The 25396-nt window shown below is 41.1% G+C and overlaps 1 protein-coding gene across 1 annotated transcript in view; it reads right to left on the reverse strand.

Annotated features, from left to right (window-relative positions):
- LOC308677737 (protein kinase C and casein kinase II substrate protein 3-like) overlaps positions 1 to 21799 on the reverse strand; it is a 58056-nt gene extending 36257 nt beyond the window's left edge. Inside the window, exons 1-2 of the mRNA XM_081344392.1 lie at positions 21692 to 21799; positions 20070 to 20219 (exon numbers count right to left, since the gene is read on the reverse strand). Coding sequence (XP_081200518.1) covers positions 20070 to 20109 — 40 coding nt within the window. The 5' untranslated portion in view covers positions 20110 to 20219; positions 21692 to 21799. The remainder of the gene's footprint in view (positions 1 to 20069; positions 20220 to 21691) is intronic.
- Positions 21800 to 25396: the final 3597 nt, after the last annotated feature.

Here is a 25396-nt window from a genome sequence, read left to right on the forward strand (position 1 = left end):
GTTTGAATGTACCGTGCTAGCATCGTAATGGCAGTTGTTTGGTCAAAGTCTTAAGATGGAGTGGAGGAAGTGTCAGTCTTTCAGTTGATTAAGCACTGAAGGTATTCATCTCATTTTAAGATCAGAATGTTTCCTCAATTTAAAATTAGGCGTATATTGGACACTTCAGGGAATGTTTAATAAGGATTGATTTTGACTGTAATTGGAGAGACACACAGGATATGAAACATTAACATATATGGTTTGATCTTGTTCTGCTAATGTCACATACAGGGCTGAAATCAACAGGACTGTTACTGTAAGTATGGACTGATTACTGTGTTAATAAATCACGTTATTTTGAGATATTGATTCCTGTATTTGGAATCAATTAATATACAAAGATATACATCACTAGAAGTAGGTATCTGCACCCTATTTTAGCAATTGTGTTGTCAGTATTTGAATATTTTCTTTTACAAGGGGGCAAAGAAGAAAACTTTCAGAAAATATGGCTAAATATTAGAGTTGTTCTATTAGTAATTTGCCAAACCCATTCCCTTTCTATTATTATAATTATTAATTATACATTATATTTTTGCTATGACTGTTATAGGTATCTACACTTTTCTTTAAATTAATTTAGCAATTTTTTTAACAAAGTGAATGGTGCTGAGTATAAGATCACAGTGTTAATCCATGATCTGCATAACCACAGTTAATTGAATAAACATTTACTAAGTTCACACAATACATGAATTACAACTTAGGGGTGGGCATTGTGCAGCCAAATGCATTCCTCCCACACCAAAAAATATCCTATTTGTAGCATTGCTAAACTCTCTCCTGTGGCCTTTGAAGATCAGGAGATTGAAGTGAAGCCAAAACTTTCCAAATTTATTCTACAATAGATAAATTGTATATACTAAAACTCAAGAGGCATAGCCTTAATTACTGACTGTCTAGAAGCATCTGAATATGCTTGATTAGATAGACTAGTGGCCCCCAACCTTCTGTGGAGAGAGGTTTTTCCATGGACCGGAGGAGGTGTGGTTTTGTGTGCTGCCTGCATCTTGTGGGTGGGGCTTTGCTTGTTTGTGCAGCCCGGTTTCTGGCATGCTGGTCCATGGACTGGGGGTTGGGGACCCCTGAGATAGACTTCTGGTCTGAAATGTTTCAGATCTTTTCCTAGGCATTGTACAACATTCTAAGCTTAATTATCCACTGTCAGTTTAGCTAATCCTGACAATTTATAGTTAACCTAAAGATTGGCAAAAGAATTATAGACATACATATTGTTGATGTGACATATTTTAATGATTGATTTTCCTTTCTTTGAAACCTTTCAGGAAATGTAGGAATCCCACTTATCAAGTAAAATTTGTTATGGACCAGACTTTAAAAAAAAAGCATTGCTGTTGCATTTTGCCAGAATAAGCATATTATATATAGGGATGAAAATTACAATATAGGGATGAAAATCATAATACAACCACCATTCCAAAAATAAATTCTTAGGACGAAGAAGGGAACAGAACTTCAAAAACCATTGGGTGTAATTACTCAATTGGACTGTATACAACTTTTGAGATATTTTATATAGGGATACTTGCTACCTGATGTCCTTTACCAAGAACTACCATAGATCGAAAATGTATATATCACTATTCTGCTAGAGGAAAGGAACCTATTGTTAGAATTTTGGTACAGGAATGTCTCACTTTTTCTGCCACACTTCACCTTTAAGTGGTGTGTTGGAACCTACAGAACAATTAAATCTGGTGTAATCAAATTTAATTTATATTTAATTATCATGAAACTCAGTTGTTGCATATTTCATTATATTAAAAAATATATAATTTTGTAATAACTATTAGAGGTGTCTGATGGTCTTGCCCAAGGCACCTGAGGGCTATTTCTGATCCCTGGGCCTCTGACTATGCACTTCTAGTGCACAATCTTGTTCAATAACCATATCCATTTCCCTACCTTGATCTGAGTGATTTTTAAACAATGGCTTATTGATTAAACTCTGACTGGCTGAGTACCTATAACACTACACCGTCAACTATGATTTAAAACCCATTTTGGATGAGTCCACATAACATGGTAAGCCAAAACCAAATAATGATTCAGCAGTATGTACTGGATCGTACTCTAAAGTTGGAGATAGTTCAGATTAAGTATTGCATTTTTCAATTTGTGTATCCAAACAAATGACTTCTAATGCAACTGCCTTCTTCACCCTGGTCCCTTCCAGATGTACTATATTGCTATTTCCAAAATGTTGAAATCTAACATATTTAGAAAGAGAACTTTTTTTTAACTTCTAAAGTAATATTGAACTGCTTGGGGCTAGAATGCATCTCTTCCATTTAATTTGCTGCCAAAAAGTCGTTTCACTACAGTAATTTTTGGCATAATCTTTGAGGATTTAGAGATCCACCCCAAGGTAATAGACTGAAGTCTGTTTTTTCCCTTTCCTCCACCATAAGTCTTTAACCATGCACACTGCAGGATTTGTATGTAGCCTTTTCACTCTCCTTGCTTTATTTAAGATCTTTATCAGATGAAGAGATCTGAAAACCATATAAACTTGCCCATAATTGTACTTGGTTGGCCCAAATAAAAGTATTCCCCAATTGTGGGTTTTCGTTTTCTTTCCTTGGCTGTGTTTGTGCTTCTCCTTCTCATCCCCCACCATTCCTCTCCCTGAACATTCAGCCAGCCTGCCAAGGGATTTTGGACAGCATGGCTTGAAAATGGACTGATCCATTGAACACTGGATGGAAAAGCCATTTGAAAAAGAGGAATGTGGGATGGGAAAGGCTGCAGATGGGAGAACATGTGTTTGCAGTTAACTGGGACTGCGGGCTGGAAAATAAAAGGCATATTGCAGAGAAGAGCGCAGCAGTAGCATTGTCCAAGCAAGGATGCAAAGAGCAAAATCAGAATCTGTTCAGCTCCGTACAATGAAATGTGCTGTAGACAACTGGATTTTCCGAATGTCTGAAAGCTATTCCTTCTTTGAAAGTGACTTTAATCTCAAATAACAAATCAGGAGCGCACGTTCTTATTTTTCGAAATGTAAAAGTCAGCATTTCCTGGATTCTTATGCTGCATTTAAACCTTAATGTTGGTTTGATTTGGGGTTTACTGTGCCCAGTGCTTTTTTTGTAAAAGAAAAAGGTGCCGGAACTCACATATGTCATACAACCCTACAAGGTTCCATCCAAAAAAGGTGCCGGAACTCTGTTCTGAGCGTTCTATGAGAAAAAAAGCCCTGACTGTGCCTCTAAACCTACCAATTGTGATTAATTGGGAAAAAACCCACCAAACAAACCCTGGGTTAGCAAAAGGAGTGAACCAGGTTAGTGCAATTTTCTAGGAGTCAGGGGGAAGAATGAACTGGTTTTTTGCATCTATCTAAAGTGCCAGTGGTCACTACACAATAGCTATCAGGAACTACCAGAGACACTCAAAAGTGCTTTTCAAGGCAACTGGACTGCTTTTTCCTTGAGGAGGAGGAGGAGGAGGAGGAGGAGGAGGAGGAGGAGGAGGAGGAGGAGGAGGAGGATTCATTTCTCATCCAAGATGAAGTTTCTTGAATGAGAAGCAAAATGTCTTCTTCTTCAAAGAAAAAACAGTCCAGTTGCCTTTTGAAAAAGCACCTTTGAGATAGCTAGGACCCAGATGACTGAGAATCTCCATAGATACTAGAGACATTAGCTACCTGGAATTTTGCAGCTGTGATTACTAAACTAGAGAAAAGTCATCGTATGTTCTTTGGGTTTTTTTGTTCTAGGATAGTTTTTTTCAATCCTGGTTTTCTGCAGATGTATTAGATTTCAGCTAGCAGAATTCCAAACCAGCATGGCCAATGGAGTTGTGTTCCTCCATATCTGCAGAATGAGACAACTCGCCACAGCTAATTCAGTGTGGCCAACTCTCTCCATGGGGCAACTTGCTGTGGGAAAATTTAACAATTCAATTTAATTATTTAAAATATTTTTTTTAAAAAAATTCTGTCATTCACATTTTATTCTGTCCCTCCTTTTTTCATCCTTTCTTTAATGATTCTATTCTACCATTCCTTTGATATTAGTGTAACTCTTGTCCCACAGCGAGTTGTCCTATGGCAAGTTGTCATAGATGCTAATATCTGGGGCTCTTTTAAATGGGGGGGTGCAGCTCAATGATAGGGCAGATCATATTGACCATATGATCCCATAGTTGGAACTTCATCTTTGTGATAATTCTTGAATTATCTTTATATCTGGTAGCCTATCTGTTTGGTTCTGATAGACGAGGACTCAGAGCAGTTTAGTAATAACTGGTTTATTGAATACACATAAGTCAACTGGCAACTGTCAAATGTTGCAACCTTTTATAGTGGAACTGTTTGAACTGTAACCAATCAGCAGCGTTTATTTTCCCGCTTCTTGCTCATTGCAACCAATGATTGCAGCAGAATCTCCCGCTCTAATCCAGCAAATACTGCAGGCTGCAATTCCCTTGTTAATAACTATGTACATACACAACACCCCTTACCCCCCAGTTGTTGTTATTTGTGAACAAAGTCTTTTAAGTATTTTGGAGGCCTGTGAATCCTAGAAGGGTATCTATTGCCCTGGCAGCTGGGGACACCTTTACCAGGTAGTCTGCTTGGCTGATTGTCTGTGTTGGACCTGGACTCTTGGTTGCCTGACTCTGATGTTTCCCAATTGCTAATTTGTGAATTTGTGTTTGTTTGTGTTTGAAGATCAGTAGTGGCTGGCCTACTCCTCAAGGGTGTTACCCAATTGAACTGCCTAGCTTGTTGTTGTTGGTTATCAGAGGCTGAGTTATCTTGCAATTCGGCTTCCCCGCTACCCGGCGTGTTGTTATCACTGACCCTGAATGTACTGTTCCCCACAAATCTGTTTTGATCCCCTTCTTCTGGTACGCATCCACTGGTTCTCTTTCTTAACTGATCTATGTGTCTCTTGCTGCTCCAATTCCCTTCCCCCTCAATAGTGTAAGACAGGGGCCCCAGAATTTCAGTAATCACCCCTGGGATCCATTTATCCCCAGATGCATAGTTTCTGGCCCATATCAAATCCCCCACTTTGAATGTTCTATTAGGAATGTCCAATTCAGCACTTGGTGGAAGTCTGTCTGGGTGTAATCTGTCCAATTTGGTGGTTAGTCTTCTACCCCACCTCATTTCAGCTGGACTTTTGCCGGTGGCAGTACATGGGGTCGTGTGTTGGGTCAGCAAGAACTCGGCCAGTCTTTGATGCCAGTCACCTCGGATGATTCTTTTTAATGCGTCCTTCGTGGTCCTCACGTTACGTTCAGCCAAGCCATTGGACGATGGGTGGAAGGGTGCTGATGTCTTGTGCTTAATCGAGTTGGCCTTGAGGAAATCCTGGAATTCAACAGATGTGAATTGTGGCCCGTTGTCAGACACAAGTATATCAGGTAACCCATGAGTGGCAAAGAGGCCCCTTAATACCTGTATGGTCTTACCGGAAGTCATGGAACTGACTGGTACTACCTCTAACCATCTGGAGAAACTGTCCACAACCACCAAAAATGTCACCCCTTGGAAGGGTCCAGCGAAATCAATATGAATCCTGGACCACGGATTCCTAGCTAACTCCCATTTATGCGTGCGGATGTGTTGTTGTTCAGGCCTAGAGCGTTGACACTGATGACAATTGGCAACACATTCCTCAATGCTATTGTCCAGACCTGGCCACCATAAGTGGCTCCTAGCTAACGCCTTCATGCGTACTACACCTGGGTGACCCTCGTGTAATTCTACTAGGATAGCAGGCCTATGGATTTCAGGAATAACCACGCGGTTTCCCCACAGTAAACATCCCAAATGAACTGATAGTTCATTTTTCCTTCTGACATATGGGATGTATTTGGCATCCGGATTGGTATTAGGCCACCCACTTAGAACCCAAGCCAATATCCTCCTTAGAATTGGGTCGGAGTTTGTTGCCACAGCTATATCCTTGGCTGTTAAGGGCCAGTCCGGGATGTCTTGTAGGGACATTATTTGCCCCACAGGGGCAGGGTCATCCTCAGTTATGTTTAAGGGCAACCTGCTCAGAGCGTCCGCGTGCCCCATGTCCTTGCTGGGTCTGTATTGGAGAGAGAACGAATATGCTGAGAGGAAGATGGACCATCTCAGCATTCGGGGTGACATGATTTGGGGAGTCTGTTTATCCGTGGTGAATAGTCCCAACAGGGGTTTGTGGTCAGTTAGTATAGTAAAGTTCCTACCATACAGGTAGTCATGGAACTTTTTAACTCCTGCCACAATTGCCAATGCTTCCCTGTCAATCTGTGCATAATTTCTCTCAGCTTTGGTCAGTGTCCGAGAGTAGTATGCAATTGGTCTTTGTATTCCATGGTTGTCTAAATGGCTGATCACGGCCCCCACACCATAAGGTGAAGCATCACATGCTAGGTAAATGGGTTTATTTTCAATGAAATGGGTTACAGTGGATTGGCTGGAAAGAATGTCTTTTAATGTTTGGAAACTCACCCTATGTTTGTTAAGCCACTGCCATGGGGTTTTTTTATCTAAGAGCCTATGGAGAGGTTCTGCAATGGCAGCTTTGTGAGGCACAAATGTGTGGTAAAAATTTACTAAACCAAGGAAGGCTTGTAATTCTGCCTTGTTTTTTGGTTCTGGTGCCAATTTAATTGCCTTGATTTTATCAGGGGTAGGGTGAATTCCATTCTTGTCTATTTTAAACCCTAGAAATTCAGTGGACTTAACCCCAATGCTACACTTTTCTTTTTTTAGTTTTAGTCCAGCCCTTCTGAACCTTCCCAATACCTGTTCCAGTCGTTCCACTAACATTCCTTCATCTTTTCCAGCTATCAGGACATCATCAAAGTAAGGGCATACACCAGGTATGCCCTTTAAGGTCCTCTCCATCACTTCTTGAAAGATGCCTGGAGCTGCTGCAATGCCGAATTGCAGTCTGTGGACCCGGAACGCCCCCTTGTGGGTAACGATCGTCTGTGCTTCTGCAGCCTCTTCAGAAACAGTCAATTGTAAGTACGCATGCGCCAAGTCTAACTTGGCAAACATGGCGCCGTCCTGGATCGTCGCGAGGACCTGCTTCACCGTCGGGACCGGGTAAGCATGTTTTTTTCATTCCAATGTTGAGGGTGGCTTTGTAGTCAGCGCAGATTCTCACATCCCCATTGGGTTTGAGGGGTGTGACAATCGGCGTTTCCCACAGGCCTCCCTCAACGGGTTCTAGTACCCCTTGGCCTACAAGCCGGTCGAGCTCGGCCTCGATTTTTTCCTTCAGCGCGAAAGGCACCCTTCGGGCCTTAAGCCTGATGGGTTTCACGGATGGGTCTAGGTTAAATTTAATTGGGGGGCCCTTGTATTTACCAAGAGACCCGTCGAATACGTCTGCAAACTCGTTGCAGACTGATTCGAGGGTCTTATTTTTAATTATTGAATTTATTCCCCCAACCCAAATGCCCAGGGCAGGGAACCAGTTAAGGCCAATTAGACTAGTCCTATGCCCTTCAGTAACTATTAAATCTAAGACCCCCTTAAATTTCTTAAATTGAACTCTAGGACTGATTTTCCCTTTTATTTTTATTGGGCTTTTCTGGAAATCTGTTAATTGGATATTTGTTGAAGTCAGTGGAATTTTTCTTCCACTTAATTGTTCAATTCTCTCCAGGGTTTCACTGGAGATTATTGACACTGAAGCTCCAGAATCTATCTCCATTCTGCAAGGAACCCCTTGCAGATGGACTATGATTTTTAATTTTCCATCTGGAAAATTGCTGTTTTTCCCTGTCCTCCTGTGACTGACACCTGCCACCTCCCCTAGGTTAGGGATTCTAGCCCTGAATCTAGGGAACTCTTTGCCACTTAAGTAAGGGGTCACCTTACCTTCGGGCCACACATCCACTTCGTTAAGGCGGTTATCTCGAGCTCGGCTCCTGCAGATGGCCTGGATGTGGCCGGTCTTCCCGCAGGCCCTGCACTTTGCGTTCCGGAATCGGCAAGATGCGCGGGGATGGTTGCCACCACAGCTGCCGCACCGGTTTTGGCTTTCGTTGTCTCTTGGTCGGGTTGTGGTGTCCTTCCAAGGTCGTTGTGCCCCGGTCGCTTGTCTCTGCGGCGTTGCGGGTTGTTGCCGGCGGTTAGGCTCGGGCCCCTCGGTTCTGGTCAGTCTTGGCGCCATTTTACCGAATCGCCTTGAGACTTCGGCGATCTCGTCCTCCCACTGCTGATCCACCTCCCCGCAGTCCACATAGCCTTCCTGGTTGATTTCTGACGCCGCTGCCATGCTACTGCGGGGGGGGTCGCGATACCCGGTAGACTCATACGTTAGGAGTTCATCTATCACCTCCTGCAGATCGCCGGTGGGTTTGGCAATTATTCGGTTTTGTAGCTGTTCATCTCGTAAGCCCAGTACGACTCGGTCCCGAATTCTTATCTCTAAGTTATCGTACTTGCATCGTACTGCGGCTTCCCTGACGGCAGCGACAAATTTTTGGATGGATTCACCCGGTCTCTGGTTCCTTTTCTCGAAGATGCGGCGCCAGAACAGCTCCGATCTTCTAGGCGTGAAGTGGACCTTTAATTTGGCTAAAAGGTCGGCGTAAGGCACACTAGAGACTGGTTGCGGTTGACACAGTCCGACAGCGATTCTGTAGACCGGTGTGCCGCAAATCGTTAATAAAGCTGCCGCCTTTTTCCTGTCGTCAGTGATTCCGTTCACTAACAGGAACCCTTCTACTTGTCCGATGTACTCTTCCCAATCCTCGGGGAAGTTTGGGTCGAATTCCTTCAATGACCCTATTTGCGCCATTCGGAGAATTTCTCTTCGCCGCGGCCGCTCGGTTGACTGTGACACGTTTTCAAATTTGCCGCCTTCGCGCAACAAATCGACGATTCTCTGGTCTTCTGTCTATCCCACCTTCGTCGCCAATTTGTTTGGTTCTGATAGACGAGGACTCAGAGCAGTTTAGTAATAACTGGTTTATTGAATACACATAAGTCAACTAGCAACTGTCAAATGTTGCAACCTTTTATAGTGGAACTGTTTGAACTGTAACCAATCAGCAGCGTTTATTTTCCCGCTTCTTGCTCATTGCAACCAATGATTGCAGCAGAATCTCCCGCTCTAATCCAGCAAATACTGCAGGCTGCAATTCCCTTGTTAATAACTATGTACATACACAACACTATCCATAGAGGAAATTCAGCTGCAAGAACTGTGAGGAGGTGGACTGGCATCAGTGTCAGAATTGGGGGGAAAACGGGTGTTTTCATTTTTTTCTCCTGATGCCCAATATTTGCTTTGACACTTATAATCTTTCCCAACCAGCAGACTTCAAAGAAGGGATAGGAATTTTGAACTTCAGCTGATAGACCGGCCAAGTTGCCCACCCTTCATTTAAGTCCATCTAATTATTTCTGAGTGATGGGAGCGTTATTTATTTTTATTTATTTATTTATTTTTGGGACTTATATGCCGCCCTTTCTCCCAAAGGACTCTGGGGCTTCCTAGCAATTAGCCCATTATCCCACATTTTTGTTGTTTATCTTCCGCTATGCAGCTGTCAGCATGCCACTGACATGTTTTCCACGCCCCACCCTGCTTCCACCCCATTCTTTCAATTTCAGGCTTAATTTAAGCAAGAGAAGTGTCGGAAATTGGTATTCCTTTCCCTTCACTTGGGAGACCTAGAAATAGTAAATCTGCTAGAACTGCAAGAACAAGAAAACAGTTTTGTCCTGTAATGGGGTATGTTTCAATTAGATAAGACTATGCAACTAAATGGGACAAAAGTGGAAACAAATACTGGAAAATTGCTATTTTTCTCTGAAAGCAGAACCTTCGTTTCTACATGGACTGTGGTTATTACCAGTTGCAGATTGTTCCATGCTTGGCACCTGACTTCTCTTAAATCCTGGGATTAGATATGGACTGCTTCCGTGGTCTGGCCTGCAATTGCTATCTTGTTTATCATGAGGACAACTCCCAAGGTATGAATACTGCACAATTGGCCTGTGAACTCCCCTGAAGCCCATCCAGACAAGTGAGTGACATAAAACCACAAAGTGGTTGTCTCAGTTTAGTGATTTAGCAGCTCTGCGGTTTGCAAATCATGGTTTATGCCGTAGTGTGCTGTGCAAACGTGACCATTATAACTTATCATTTGTATAATATGTACGTGGTCTTAGGGAAAAGCACAAATATTTTGAGGATCCATATTCAATGTATTTTTCCGGAAAGATGTTTGTACAGGTGAAGATAATATTTAAAGAAAATACAGCTAAAAGGCCAAGAAATTAAACTAGGTTTTGAATAATTCTTTGCTGTCTTGATAATTTTTCAGCCAAAGGAAATAGCTGTATTTTAAGTATTACCAATCCAAAGCAAGATGCATTATCATTTTCTAGTAATTTCTGATGGCAAACGTAGCAATTAAAAACAGAAAATGAATATTTTTAAAATTTTGCATTGGTGTTTCTCCTTTTTAAAAAAGGACCACAAACCAACAAATACAATATAAGTCAGGATCGTATAGAGTTGAAGATCTAGATTAGGGGCAAGGACTCATTTTCACCCAGTCGCTCTCTCAACCCAAACACAGGGTTGTGTTTGTGGGGACAGATAGGAGAAAGGATCAGTAGGATGATCTTGAACTCCTAAATTAAAAGAGGGATAGGAATCTAATAAATTGTCCAGTATTGTTTGGTAACTTTCATGATCTCTTCAAATATTTTAATTGGCTACTTGCATCAAAGATAATTAGAGAATAATTTGCTGTAGTGGTTAAGGCATCTGGTTAGAAACCGGGAGACTGAGAATTCTAGTCCCACTTTAGGCAGCAAGCCAGCTTGGGCCCGCCCCCCCCCCCTCTCTCTCCTAGGAAGGAAGCAATGGCACTTTTGAAAAACCTTACAATATCAATAAGACAGTCTAGAAAGGTAGAATTTATCTAATTAAATTCAGTAGATTATAGTGCTGTTATGTGGATTATCTTTATAGTAGTTGCGAAAGTATACCAAAACTGATTCTAAACCAGTTTTATGGCACAGAGAGTTAGTTTACCCCAAACCCATACACAACAAGTTCATCAAGAAATTTTATCACATTCAAAGCTCAAATCCCCCTCCTGCAATTTTTGTAACTCTCAAAAGAGCCTGTTATGCTTAATGTTTTAGTATGTTTTTAAATGAAGTTCCTCTGCATTATTCTTTGAATGTTCTTCAAGGTTATAATATTCTTGTAAATTTATGAAGGCATAACTAAATTTAACCAAAGCAGTTGGAACTTGCTATCATATTTTTTGCAAAATATATTCAACATTAGTGGTTTCTAGTGATGATTATATTTCTAATCCTATAAATCCTGATTTCTTTAACCTTGAATTGAATGAATGTATTTTTATGCTTAAAAAATGGTGACTGAGGAAGGATGGGAACCTAGTTTGTTTTTTTATGTAATATGTGTTAGTATATTATGTAAACATAACTACCTATTGTTTGTTCAACCAACTATGGTGAAATGAACCCCTAACATTCAAACAACAGTGTGTACATCCAGTCACTGTCCACATACATTGTGTACCTAGCACAATATAGGTGGGCACCCATCATTCCTTTGATACTTTTCGTTTTAGACCCCCAAAATATGCATAGAATTACCACTCTGTGTTAATATATTTGAAACCCGTCCTAAGAAATTATTTAGGGACGTTAAGATATAAATTCTTCTCCTGTTAAGTCAATTTTGTAACCTTCCCCTTGGCTAAAACCAAATTTGGTCATAAGCTGCATGCATCTTTCAAAATAAATAAATAAATAGCAAATCCTGCATGTTAACTTGAAAAGTATTTGGGATTTTAAAAAGGCTCAAAAATGTCAAGAGATCAGCCAGCTAAGGAGTGATGGGTTTACGCATAAGTTCATGGTCAGCAGAATGAGAGAGAGAGATGTGCTGTCATGATAGATGCCATATTCCCATGTGGTTGGCAAGGCTAGGCCAGCAGAGCAATGGAGGAGGAACACACTTCAGCTACCTGCTATGCATTTGCAACTCACAGACACAACTGTTGTATAACTTTATTCCGCCTCCACTTCCAGTTGAAAAATTTCTCTCTTCCTTTCACATCTACGGGAAAGGGGAAGTAGTCTCACTGTCAACAGTGGCCCTATCCATGTAACTATCTAGCAAGCCCCACCAATTTAAAAAGTTTAAAAGAACAACTGCAACAGAGGCAATTCAAGTAGTCTTCAACTTTCAATCATTCGCTTAGCAACTGTTGAAAGTGACAACGGACCCCACCCCAATAGGTACGTAGGATCTGGTTCTGAGGTTCTGATGGCTGGAGGCTCCCCACCAGTGGTCATGTGACTGCATTTTGGGCACTGGGCAACTGGTCCTCATTGACAACTGTTGTATGTGACTGCAATTTATGAAGTTTTTGTTGAAAACCAGCATTTACGTCCAGTCTCCGGCAAAAACGCCCCCATAGCGAACAATGGGTTTGCTTAATGACCGCAGCGTTTGCTTAAAAACGGTGGTGTTTGCTTTATATGAGGGCCACAAAAAAGATTATGAAATCAGGTTGGTCACATGACGTGTTTTACAACTATCAGAACTTACGACCATAGTTGGCCGGCTTCACCAGAGTCGTAAGTCGAGGACTACCTTTAATGTGCAGGGGCCCTGGCACAATTTCTCCGTCCTGGTACACGTGGACTATACAAATAGTAAGGAATGCTGACAAAGAGAAGCAGGGAAGTGGGCCTCTGGCACAACATCAGTACATCGCAACGTTAAATTTTCTTCACGCACAGGAAAACAGAAGCACATTGTTCATTCTTACTTTACTTATACAGAATTCCAATAGGCTGCAGATCCAATAAACGGTCCCACACAGTTAGCAAATGTGCAAAGAAGACAATCAGACTTCAAAATGTAACTGCTGCATGCATCTCCTACCTAGTCCTCGTTCCACCATATCTAATAAAGTCAAATATTGTTCCAACATTCATTTTCTACTGCCTCACTGTGGGGATAAAGAATCCAGATGAAGAACTCCTGATCAAAGGGGGAAAATAATGATGGTGGTGTTACCATTTCATTTCCTTCTTCACTGGAATTTCTCCTTCCAGGAACAAAGGAAGCAGTGTTAGGAAAACTAAGAATCATTACCGTGGAAGCTCAAATATCATTTGAGGCTTCTTGAAACACTTTGAATAAAGAGGTGGGGCATGAGGGAGCTATCTGCAAGGGAGTCCCAGCTGAAAACTTCTGTGTTGTGAAAGACCAGGCAATATTGTGCCAGTGTCTTCTGTTGGCCAAAGATGCAGGAATATTTTTGTCCTGAAAGATCATTGCCTGGTGCATGGAAAGGAAACTTTTGCTCTGCACACAGTGGGGGATCCACTGCAACCCATAAGGAAGAAGGTACACAGGTGTGGCATTCCCACTGCTGTAGTAAGTCATATGATGAAGTTGAGGTGTGAATCCTAGCTTTGCATTCAGGCAGAACCCCTCATTCTTCTCTCTTCTGCCCAAGTATTTACAGAGCATTCAAGTTTGAAGATGAAGGCTATATTTTAATTACAGTTGTAAACAAACCAGAAATAAGGTACTAAACCAGTCTCACAGGTGAGTAGAGCAAAGCAACCGTGGTTTGTTTTTTCTACTTTTTTAGCAGCTCTTTTCTTTATAATTTGGTAGAGGTTTTTTTTAATGGAGCTCAAAAGCATAGAAGGAAGGAGACAGGGTCTACGTACTAAGCAAGTATCTCTAAGCCATCTCACAGATAGAAGCAGAGTTTCATTCAGTATGCCGACAATAATGATGGTTTTAACTCTGCTTTCTTGCTCAGTTGGGTTACTGGATCTGGGCTTTAAAGAAAAATCTGCTGCCATTTGGTGGTATTTTGGAGTTTACAGCTCAGATCTGGTAGCTTAATGTTGAATCAAAACCCAACAAGTTATATAGTTTACCAAAATACCTAATATGTATAGTCTAGCTCACAGGTCTGCAACCCGCGGCTCCGGAGCCACATGCGGCTCTTTCAGCTGTCTCCTGCGGCTCCCAGTCCTCTGCCATGTGCAGTCCAAAAAAAAAATGGGACTAAAAAAGTTCAACCAATCAATTCAAATATGCAGGGTAGGTGCATATCTCGCCTTGTCTCCACTCTTCAGTCAAACCCTGTTCTGCGCATGCGCACATGTACGCGCATGCGCACACATTTTTTGTAGCTCCCAGTTTTTCCTTTTGTGAGGGAACCAGTTCCAAGTGGTTCTTTCACTGTTTCAGGTTGCTGACCCCTGGTCTAGCTACTGTCTATGGTGTATTATACAGATATTTCTCCCCTAGTTCTCCACAGGCAACTTCATACAGGATCTATTCTATATCCCCTTCCATGTGCTCTCTGTATGGGACTCTTAAATTCTTTCTTCTGCAAGCTCCTGAATCATAGGAAACTCCATAACAAATCCTGGTTTATACAATATATGAGGCCACAGTTTAATCAACTGCATTGCAGCCTAATGTCCAACCTAGATTCTCTGGTTAGTTGATGGTACTGTATATTTTGCAAACCCAGAAAAATATAGTTTATTCAATTAACCCATTTTCAGGCTTTGCACAAATCCTATAAAAAATTGGCATATTGCATCCAGAATCTGCTAAATGGGTGGTGGTGTCTGTGAAATTGAGATATTATTATATATCATGACCCCTTTTCCTATTTTCTCTTAAGCAAAAAAAGCCCAAGCATTGTAACATTTCCTCCAAGAACAATTAATGTCATTTCTTCTTTTAATTTTCCTTTTTTTCTAGTTCACAATACCATTTTTAAATTACAATCAGAGCTGCTTTGGAAACTGCAGCCCTTTAGATGCCCAGACCTCTTAGGAGTCTTCAATCAATGTGGTTAATAATGTTTTGTCACCAAAATGAGAAATGCTAGGTGGGAGATAGAGATTTTCTAATGCAATTCAGCAGCCTTGTTTAAAGTGGCACCCCTGAATTGTAATCTCATATCTACCAAGAGTCACATTGGAAGGTGGGAGGGAGGCATACAGTATTTCAACAGTCGGAATTTAATGATCCTATCAAGTTCCCCAAGAATCTCTCAGCGTCACAAATATTCTAGAGAAATTCATTATTCATTTGTTAGATTTTTATCCCTTTATTATTTTTATAAATAACTCAAGGCAGCAAACATACATAATACTCTTTCCTCTTCCCATTTTCCCCACAACAACCCTGTGAGGTGGGATGGGCTGAGAGTGAGTGACTGGTGCAAAGTCACCCAGCTGGCTTTTATGCCTCAGGAAGGACCAGAATTCATAATTTCCTGGTTTCTTGGCCAGCACCTTAACTACTAGATCAAACTTATATTTTTATGTTTTATACTTTATATTCTTGTTCACCTTAGCATTTTATGTTTAGTTACACTGCATTGCATTTGCCATACTCTTGCACATTTCTGCATTCTGGAGTTCTTCGTTTTGAGCTCTATCCAGCCCCCATGTTTGTTTTTTTTAACTTCCCTGAATAATGTGATATCATCAGCAGATACAGTCTTCTCTGCTAGTGTGTCCAAAATCTACATCTGTTGAACTGTTGTTTGCCAGACGTTGTTAAAGACTTAGCAGTCCTGCCACGAAGTGTATATTTGCCTTTCTAAACTGCTATTTCTCAGTTTAAGGGGCTCTGAACAACTCTGAGATTATTCAGAGATTTCGTCCCACTTCATCCAAGCTCCATTATTGGGGTAGACAGAATGGCCCTTTATTCCATTTTCTATTCCTTATAGCCTCTAGGATTACATTAAACTCCCCTCCTACCACTGAGATCCAGCACTGCTATTTAATTTTATTTTGGCTCCAATTGCTTTTTCCACAAGCCAAATATATATATATATATATATATATATATATATATATATATATATACACACACATATATTTTCCAGAAGCCAAATATATATATATACATACACACACACACACACACACACACACACACACACACACACACACACATATATATATATATATATATATATATATATATATATATATATATATATATATATATATATATATATATATATATATATATATATATATATATATATATATATATATTTGCAGTGCTTTTTTGTAAAAGAAAAAGGTGCCGGAACTCACACATGTCATACAACCCGCCTTGCCTACCCTACAAGGTTCCATCCAAAAAAGGTGCCGGAACTCCGTTCTGAGCGTTCTATGAGAAAAAAAGCCCTGTATTTGTGTGTGTAAATTTTAGATTGCTAACAAAGAATTAAAGGGAGACTGATATGCATTTCAAACTTATTTGTTTTCATCAGTCAGCCATACCCTTCTGAGATTCGAACCTGGGCTGATTGCACATTAGGCAGTTGTTTTATATATATATAATGGAGTTCCGGCACCTTTTTTGGATGGCTTAGGGTTTGCTCTGAGGGAAATGGCTCCTCTCTGCCTCTCAAATTTGGCTGCACTGCCTGCAGTTCTCCATCCAACTAAAAAAAAAGTGGGTTTTAAAAAAAACCCAACAACAACTGGTCAAAATTGCCAAATGGAGGCTGTCTCTTTATTTCCCACAGCAGGGTGGAGGCAAAATAAATTCTAGGAACTGACTTGCCGGCTTTCCAAGATCTACCCAAATTTTCTTCGACGGTTCAGAATGAAAGAACTGGCACCCTCAACTGTCCGTGACACTCAGTTCCAAGTCATTCAAAGCTGGTTGAAGTTTATTCCTTCAGTTCTCTTTTGGTTTCAGATCGCATGAATCATTACTAATTTCTTCCCTGTTCATTAGGGAAAAATAAAGGCTCCCAAATTGGCTTACAGACTTGGGTTGTGGGATATTCCCTGTCTTTTGATGAATAAACCAAGAGGACATGTGTTATACAAAGCAGAGGAATGGGGAGAGAAGAGGGGGGAAAGCAAATTTGGTAGAAAAAGTAGAAAAATTAATTAGGGTAGCTTCCCCCATCAATGTATGATCAGGACTTACTAGGTTTTATCCAAATCAAACTAAAATAATTTACACAACCAGATCTTGCTTTAAAAAAATGCAACCACCCACCAATCTCTCTATACTGCTTTCCTAGAAGGGGCCTTTCTTACCCAACCTGCTGGAATTTTATTGAAAAGCAAGTCCAAGCTTCCATGTGGGATGGATGTGGGTTGGGGGGGGTCTCCAAAAAGTCAAGACAGCAGCCACCAACATGTGATTGAAAGCCCTCATTTATATATATATATACATTCAGGAACTTCTGCACATATCCCTTCAATTATTTCATACTGGTTCTTTCATCTTTAACCCACCCACCCCTTGAAAATCCGTTCATTTGTTTACATATTTTTTTTTAACGAGCAGTGCTAAGAATTGTCCACTGGGAAGATGTGTGGACTTCAACTCCCAGAACTCCCCAGCATGCTGGCTAAGGAATGCTGGGAGTTGAAGTCCACACATCTTCAAGCTATTAAGGTTGAGAAATAATGTCCTACTGTCATCTACAGTCCCAGCCATTCTAGCTACCACAACAGCCATCTCTCTCTCTCTCTCTCTCTCTCTCTCTCTCTCTCTCCCCTGCCCCCTCTCCCATATCAGCCCCACAAATTACAGTCTTGCTTTATAAACCTCCATGCTGCATTCTCTCTTAGCTTTTTCTTCCTGTCATTGGGTTGCGGTCAGGATAAAATGGAGAGGAGAGAGAACCACAGAAGCCACCCAGACTTCTTTGGCAGAAAGGCAATAAAAATTTAATAGAGGAAATGAAACAAAAACAATGTAAGAATAATTAATATAAAGCTGAATTTTGGACTCTACGCTCCATCAAGTTTACAGACACAGATATCCCCTTAATTTTTTTTTAATCTCTCTCAAAACAATGTTCATAGGTTCCCCAAAAGCCTGTGGTCTATTATACAGGACTGGGGACAATATTTGGGGAACAAGGAGAAATAGTACCTCTTCCTTGACTTAAAGTAATTAGGTCTCTTCATTTGCACCCCATTTTATAGTAAAATCTACCTTATAAACTTTTTTTCCCCCATTTACTTTGCATTAACAATCACAGGCATGGAAAGGGACACGGACTCTCCCTGGCCTGGAAAAGGCCTTCAGATGTTCTGGATTACAATTCCCATCATCCTTGGCCCGCTGGATGCGATAGGGGCTACAATCCAACCTATGCTTAAAGAAGGCTGAACACCCCCCCCCAGCCACTCTCCGAGTGCATCCCAACTTTTCCATTTTATGGGCCCACCCCTTTCCTTCCCCCCCCCAACCCCACTTCTACAAATGCCCATTGAGCAATTTTGCTTCTGGCTGGAAAACCTACCTTCTGGAGGAGCCCCCATCCTGGCCGTACCCGTCCTCCACTCGCTCCGTTCCAAGCAACAGATGGTGGTGGCTTAGCACCAGTGGGATGGTGGAGGGGAGAGAAAGCTGGGGCAGGTGCCAGGGAGGACTTAGCTGTATCGCTCTTCTTCCCAGCCACCCTCACCCCATCTCTCTTTTCCCCCTTTCTTTCTTTCTCTCTCTTTCTCTTCCTTTTCCTTGCCTCTCAGTTCTCCATCCGTGCCTGCCACCCTCACTAATTCATAGCACCTCCTTCTAGTTTAGGATCATCCTCCCCCTTTATCTCTCCCCCTTCCACACCTAATCCCTGACAACTTTCCTTTTTTACTATTTGTCTTTTCTCTTTTACTATTTTAAGATTAAATAATAGTTCATCTTCTACTTCCTTAAATCAGCTATCAGGTCCCCTAAATACAGTTTTTCTGCTTCCCCCCCCCCTCTGCCCTCCTTACAAGGTTTTGTGATGAATGCACTTTCTGTACCGTGCATCCATTTCTCCTTTCAAAGAGAGATATATCTTCCTACCTAACCCTATTTTATCCTGAAGATGTATCTTTCTGACTCATTTATACAATTAATCTTTTCAGGCAATCATTCATTGGGGGGGCGGTTTTTTCCCCGATAGCTAAAACTGTCCATTTAGAGGTCTTTTAAAAACCCTAAGAGCGGGCAATAATGTAATATTAAAAGCAATCACCAAAACAATGAAAAATTATGGCAATAAAAACCATGGCAGAATACAACTTTGAATAAACATAATCTCAGCCGTGATTTTAACTAGAAGTAATCATCACTTAAATAATCACTACTAAGTCAATGAAATATATTCCTCAAGAATGTTTTTTTTTAATTCTAATATGTTAACAATTTGCGGATTGCTTATCAGTCAATCATCTATTTATTGTTAAAGTGATGCGCCGTTATTTTACTATTATCCAGATACAACAATCTTATGCTGATTATACTCTGACATTTATTCCACAAATATACGTGTGTGTGTGTGTGTGTGTGTGTGTGTGTGTGTGTGTGTGTCTGTGTGTGTATATTCCTGTGCATGCAGATAAATCGGCTAAATTGTCTAGGGTAAATCATCCACTCCATCTTAAAATACTGCTAAATTAAGATTAGCTGGCTAGTGGCCAGTCATTAATGACCTAATTAATGTTTTAATCCTAGTTTCCTTCTTCCTATTCCAACAGTGCCCAGTAAAAGATTCTGCTATTGCCAAATTGCAAAACGCAACAATTCTTTTTTTACAGTATAAAGAACATGATGTCCCACAGATAAATACTGTAGTTGTGGTTCATGACGGAAATTTTTTTGAATTAACTGATCCTGATTTTTACAATACTACGAAGCGAGTTGTACGATCATCGTTTTCACTTTCCTAATTGGAGATCTGATGCAGTGATCCAATTCATGGACAATGAAAGAAAGATTCGAACCCTCGCATTCCTTCCCTTCTGCTGTCTCTCTTCACACAGCACACAATTCTTGCTCCTCTCCTGTTTCTCTTTGCTTCTTCTTCCTCTCCCTCCCAGCTCTGTCTTTCTTCCCATAGCTGGGGTGGCCTCTTGAGCCTAATTTCTTCCGATTGTCCAAGTTATACGCATTCTCTCTCATAAAATGCTGCACAGCCTTCCCAAGGAAGTTCAAGTTACTTGAACTTACCTTTCCCGTCTTCCTTGCTCGATTCTGCTTTCTCTTTCATGCTGTTGCAATTTCCAGTCTTCCAGTATTTTCCAAACTTGGAAAAAGGGCTGTTGCTGGTAGGAGATGAATTTAGGCCTGGAAAATTCCTCCTTGCTGGGGAATGTCAAACTTCAGGAGTGGGGAGGGGGGGGAGGGAAAGGACTAGTTAACCCTTTATTACCGAGCCACTAGCTCTGGGCATTGCACAGTCCTAGACCTGGGACATGTTAAGAGGAAGCATAGTTACCTTTCCTACTCGGTGCCCCAGACAGGCATAGCATTGATCTTTACGTGCTGTCCCAGCAGATTCTTAGTCCTTCCACACCCTGACAGCTGCCACAGCTGTACCCCTGGATCTTTTCCAAAAACCTGGGAGAGAACAGCTCTTCTATTCCATGAAAATGACAGGGCACACATAAGGGAGCATATCCTAGTTTTTCCCCCCCTTAAATTCTCTAAGATACCAGGATAGACAAGTTTCTGATTCTGTGACTGATTTTTGCTAGGAACACTAGAAATGAAAGCCACCACACTCACATGTGATATATAGGGAAGTGGGGGGGGGGGCACCAAGCCCAAAGTATAAAGCTCCACCCTAAAGCTACAAATAACTACAATGGAAAACATACAACCAGAGTAACTGATCAGTGCAGGGCCAGGAAAATGCTGGGGGTTGTCAATAAAACTGGCTGATCTATTTTGTTTCAGCATATCAAATTCTAGTTTCACCCGTCTGAAGCATGTGCATGGAACGTAGGTTCCATATGCATGCATGTTTACTGTGAGAATTAAAGGAACATGAGGACATTGGGATATATTATGAGCGGCTGGCAAGTAGCATATAATAATGGAAAAAGCAGAAGGCACCATTTTAAAAAAAGGCAACCAGTTATAATCACAACTGGGACCAGAATTTCCATTGATAAGCAAGTCGGTTGTTAAGTGAGTTCATCTGATTTTAACAACCTTCTTTGCCATGGTTCTTAAGAAAATCATTGCAGTTGTTAAATAAATTACACAGTTGATAATCGAAGCAGGCTTCTCCCGTTGACTTTGTCAGAAGTTGGCTAGGAAGATGGCAAAATGGTGATCAGATGACTCCAGGACCCTGCAATCAGTGGTGGGATTCAGCCGGTTTGCACCAGTTCGGTAGAACCGGTAGCTAATTTTTTTTGTTGCCCAGGCCCAGAATAGACTTCCAGGAGTGGCATCCACACAGAGAACCGGTTGTTCACATATTTGAATCCCACCACTGCCCCCAGCCATCATCAATACAGTTTATGTAGATTGCCAAACGCCCACATTTTGATCATGTGATCATTGCTGCAATGGCCTTAAATGTGAGGATCGGTCGTCACTTGTGCCATTGTAACTTTGAACAGTCACTCAGTGAATGGTTGTAAGGACTTCCTGTACAGAAATGCTTATTCACAGCCCTGCCATTGGCAAATGCCAACAATTCACACACCCCCATGATTATGAGAACTAAGCACTTTAAAATCAATGAAAGCTCAGATTCCAAACTCCAAATTAAGGTAACCCATTCTGGGCTGGCAAAATGGTCCTTACGGTAGAAGCTTACTCTCCCTGTGCATTCTTACCAACAACTTCTGTGGGGTAAAGCAGTGACTTCTCTAGCAGCTGTTGCAACCCACTCCTGCGAGTGGGAATTGCTATATTAGGACGTCCAGCAGAAAATCAAAGCTTAGGTGTTGTTTGTTCTGTTCCCTCTCCCTGTACACAGCTAGAAAGGTCCTTACATTTGCTTCCACAGCCTAGCCTAGCTCCAGGGTCAGGAATTCACCAACCATCTATTTTGGGGGCATATCTGATTTCGGTCCCTTGTGTTGCCATTTTGAGGGCATGAACTGCCCGGAGTATATACTTGTATAAAGACCACAGAGAAAAATGACTATCTATCTTTTAGCCGTTTGGAGGAAGAACATGCTAGGAATTTTCAGAAAATTGGCAGGAAGATAAGCCAAAGATTTCTCTAAATTGTCAAAGAGAAGAAGAGGTTTGTGAAAGACAGAATATATTTCTTTTGGTTTTAGGGAGGTTTTTGTTTTTTGTTTTTTTAACAGGGGCTGCCTACTACGGCTGTAAACCATGATGTTTGTAAAGCAGGACATCACCATAACCCAATCTTAGGACCTTTTTTGAGGTGATTGTTAAGCAAACATAACAGAGTATAGGCTCATTAAGCAAACCCGTTTTTTGCTATGGAGCATTTTTTGCCAAAAACTGACAGTAAATGCTGGTTTTCAGTTAAATAATCGTAAATTGCGGTCATGAGACTACAGGATGCTGCAAATGTCTGTAAATGCAGGCTGGTTGCCTAGCACCTAAAGTGAGGTCACATGACCGGGGGGGGGGCTACCCTTCATAATTTTGAAACCTGGTCATAAGTACCTTTGGCATTATGGGAACTAAACAACTCATCATAAGTTGAGGACTACATATATAACTCTCATATTCTTATACTGCAAGACATTCTGCAACTTTGATAGAGCTAATAAAAGTGTTACCCCAGATGCAAGGGTAATTTTATACATATTTTCACCTATACATACTTACACACAATATACAGGCAGTCCTCGACTTACGACCACAATTGAATCCAAAATTTACGTTGCAAAGTGAGAAATTTGTTAAGTGAGTTTTTGCCCCATTTTACAACCTTTCTTGCCATATTGGTTAAGTGAATCACTGCAGTTGTTAAGTTAGTCACATGGTTGTTAAGTGAATCTGGCTTCCCCACTGATTTTGCTTGTCAGAAGAGGATCCCATGACTCCGGGACACTTCAACCATCATAAATATGAACCAGCTGTCAAGCCTCCAAATGTAAATCACGTGACCATGGGGGTGCTGCAATGGTCATAAGTGTGAAAAATGGACATAACTCACTTTCAGTGCCATTGTAATTTCGAACTCTCACTAAGCAAACTGTTGTAAGTTGAGAACTGCCTGTATATCATCATCATTTTAGCCACTGTCTGTGCACTGTATGATGAAGGCCTCTTCCACATGTTTCCAATCTATACGGTTCTGAGCTTTCTTTTGCCAATTGGGCCTGCCATACTTGCTGATGTTGTCCATCCATCTTGTCTCTTTTGTGGATGCTTTTTATCAAATGGGATCCATTCTATGACTGCCTTGGTCCACCTGCCATCAGTTCTTCTTGCTATGTGACCAGCCCTGTTTCCATTTCAATTCTTTTACTCTCTTGATCACATCATATATATTTTATATCTCAGTAGCTTTCTTTAATTGGGTATTGTGCATCCGAAGTTCCAGATGCATGTCACTTTCAAGGACCTGTTGGCCAAATATAGACAATTTCTGGCTTTAAAATAACGTTCAATCAGCACCGCTTCACGCCAATAATTTCTACTGCAGTACTTAATGTCACTTATTTTTACTTTGTCTGAAAACATCCCTCAGGAATTTGACTCACAATAATTCTGTGATACAGCTTTTTGTTGCTTAAAGCTGTACAGTTAGCATCTGATTAGCTGATATTGACATTTCCTAGCACTTGTGATTTTGCCAGCTATTTGAGCATGTTAATACATTTGATTTTGTCTATATTTTTTCTGCTTACTACCACAAAAGGTTATTCATCCCGAGAGAGCCTAAGATTTAGGTTTCCTTAAATTAGTTTTGTTTCCAAATATGTGAGTGATTTATGAAGCATCATAACCCTTTAGTGGTAACTGTAAGACAAATTGGTACTACAGCTATAGACATCACAACTAATACTTTTATCTTCCTCTCTGACAGAATGAAGCATTTTAATAACAATAAAATCATTATGGTTAGGAAAGACAATTTCATAGCATTTTGCCTCTGTGGCCAATCATATTCACCTGGGAAACACAATATTATTCTTAGTGCTTTCTGGAAAATGTTAATAGTTAATAGTTCCTCTAAGAATAAAATTTTCCCTGTGCATCTTCAAGTCAGTTTTGACTACAGGTGACTCATTATTTCTTGGCAATCCCATTTTCAGAAGTGGTTTGCATTGCTTTTGTCCTAGGGATGAGAGAGCATACTGACCCAGTCATTCACTTGGCTTTTGTGCCTATGACAGGATTAGAACTTAAGTCTTTCATTTTCTAGCCTGTGGTTTTAACCACTACACTAAAAAAATGTCTGTCTTAAACCTTAATTGGTAATATGCATTTCCTCCACAAATCTGAAGAATTCATCTTTAAAATGATATAGGCTAGTAGCCTTAAAATTTGCATTGCAAGCCAATAATTTGCCTTCCGTTTCATCATATACACTGGAAAGGAGCAGGGGGTTAGTAAATGGAAAGGCAGTGTCAAATCATTAATCCTAAATCCCAATAAACATACATTAATCAGTCACACAACCAAAATTAGACCTAGAGGATATAGTCCATTCCAACAGGACTGCATTTTTTTTCCTTTTGTTTTTAGAAGAAACTAAGTTTTTAACTTAACATTTCTAAAGGTTGCTGCCTATTTGCTTACAATTTACTCCTTTGCACATGCACTTTTCCAGTTCACATCGCCAAAAGTACTTGTGTCTCAACCTTAGCAATTTAAAGACATGTGGACTTCAACTCCCAGAAGTCCCCAGCCAGCTGACAAGGGAATTCTGGGAGTTGAAGTCCAGACATCTTGAAAAGTTGAGTCATGCTGGACAAGACGATTAGTTCAACAGTCCTACGGCTCTATTAATTAAGTTTTGCCTTGACAAAGAGGCAACCGTGTGCCAAAGAAACTCAACAAAACTCAAGCGAGCTCACAACCCACTTCCTCTTCGCCTTTGTGCCTCTATATGACGTCAATAAAGTTTCAATTTGCTTCCTCTTTACCTCCCTTCGCGCACGCGCACATTTAGACAGGGCGGAGATGGCGCGCGCAGGGGGGCGCCCAGTCCTTTGTTGTGCGCATGCGTAATACGGTAGGCTAGCGAAAATGAGGTCCGGGAAAGCGAGGCGGGGCCAAAGTATAAAAAGGCCACGTGGGCCGGCGTTCTCTTCTGTTTCAAATGGCGTCCAGCTTCAGGTGGGTGTTTGCGGCGGCGGGAACGGCGGAGTGGGGAGGTTTTCTTGGATCATTTTTATTTGCCGCTGTAATACTTTCAGCGATGACTTTTAAAAAAAAACAAGGAGAAGGTGAAAGCTGGACCTGTTGATCGTTTTAAAAAGTCGGGGAGGGGAATTAAAAGGGACTCCTTTAAGCAAAGGAGGATTGGAATGAGAATCCCAAAGGTGATTTTGCAGGAGGCAATTGGACTGTGTTGTTTTTTCTTCGAAGGCGTTTCGCTTCTC

The sequence above is a fragment of the Vipera berus genome (genome assembly GCF_964194415.1).
Source record: "Vipera berus genome assembly, chromosome: Z".
In the NCBI taxonomy this organism is placed as follows: Eukaryota; Metazoa; Chordata; class Lepidosauria; order Squamata; family Viperidae; genus Vipera; species Vipera berus.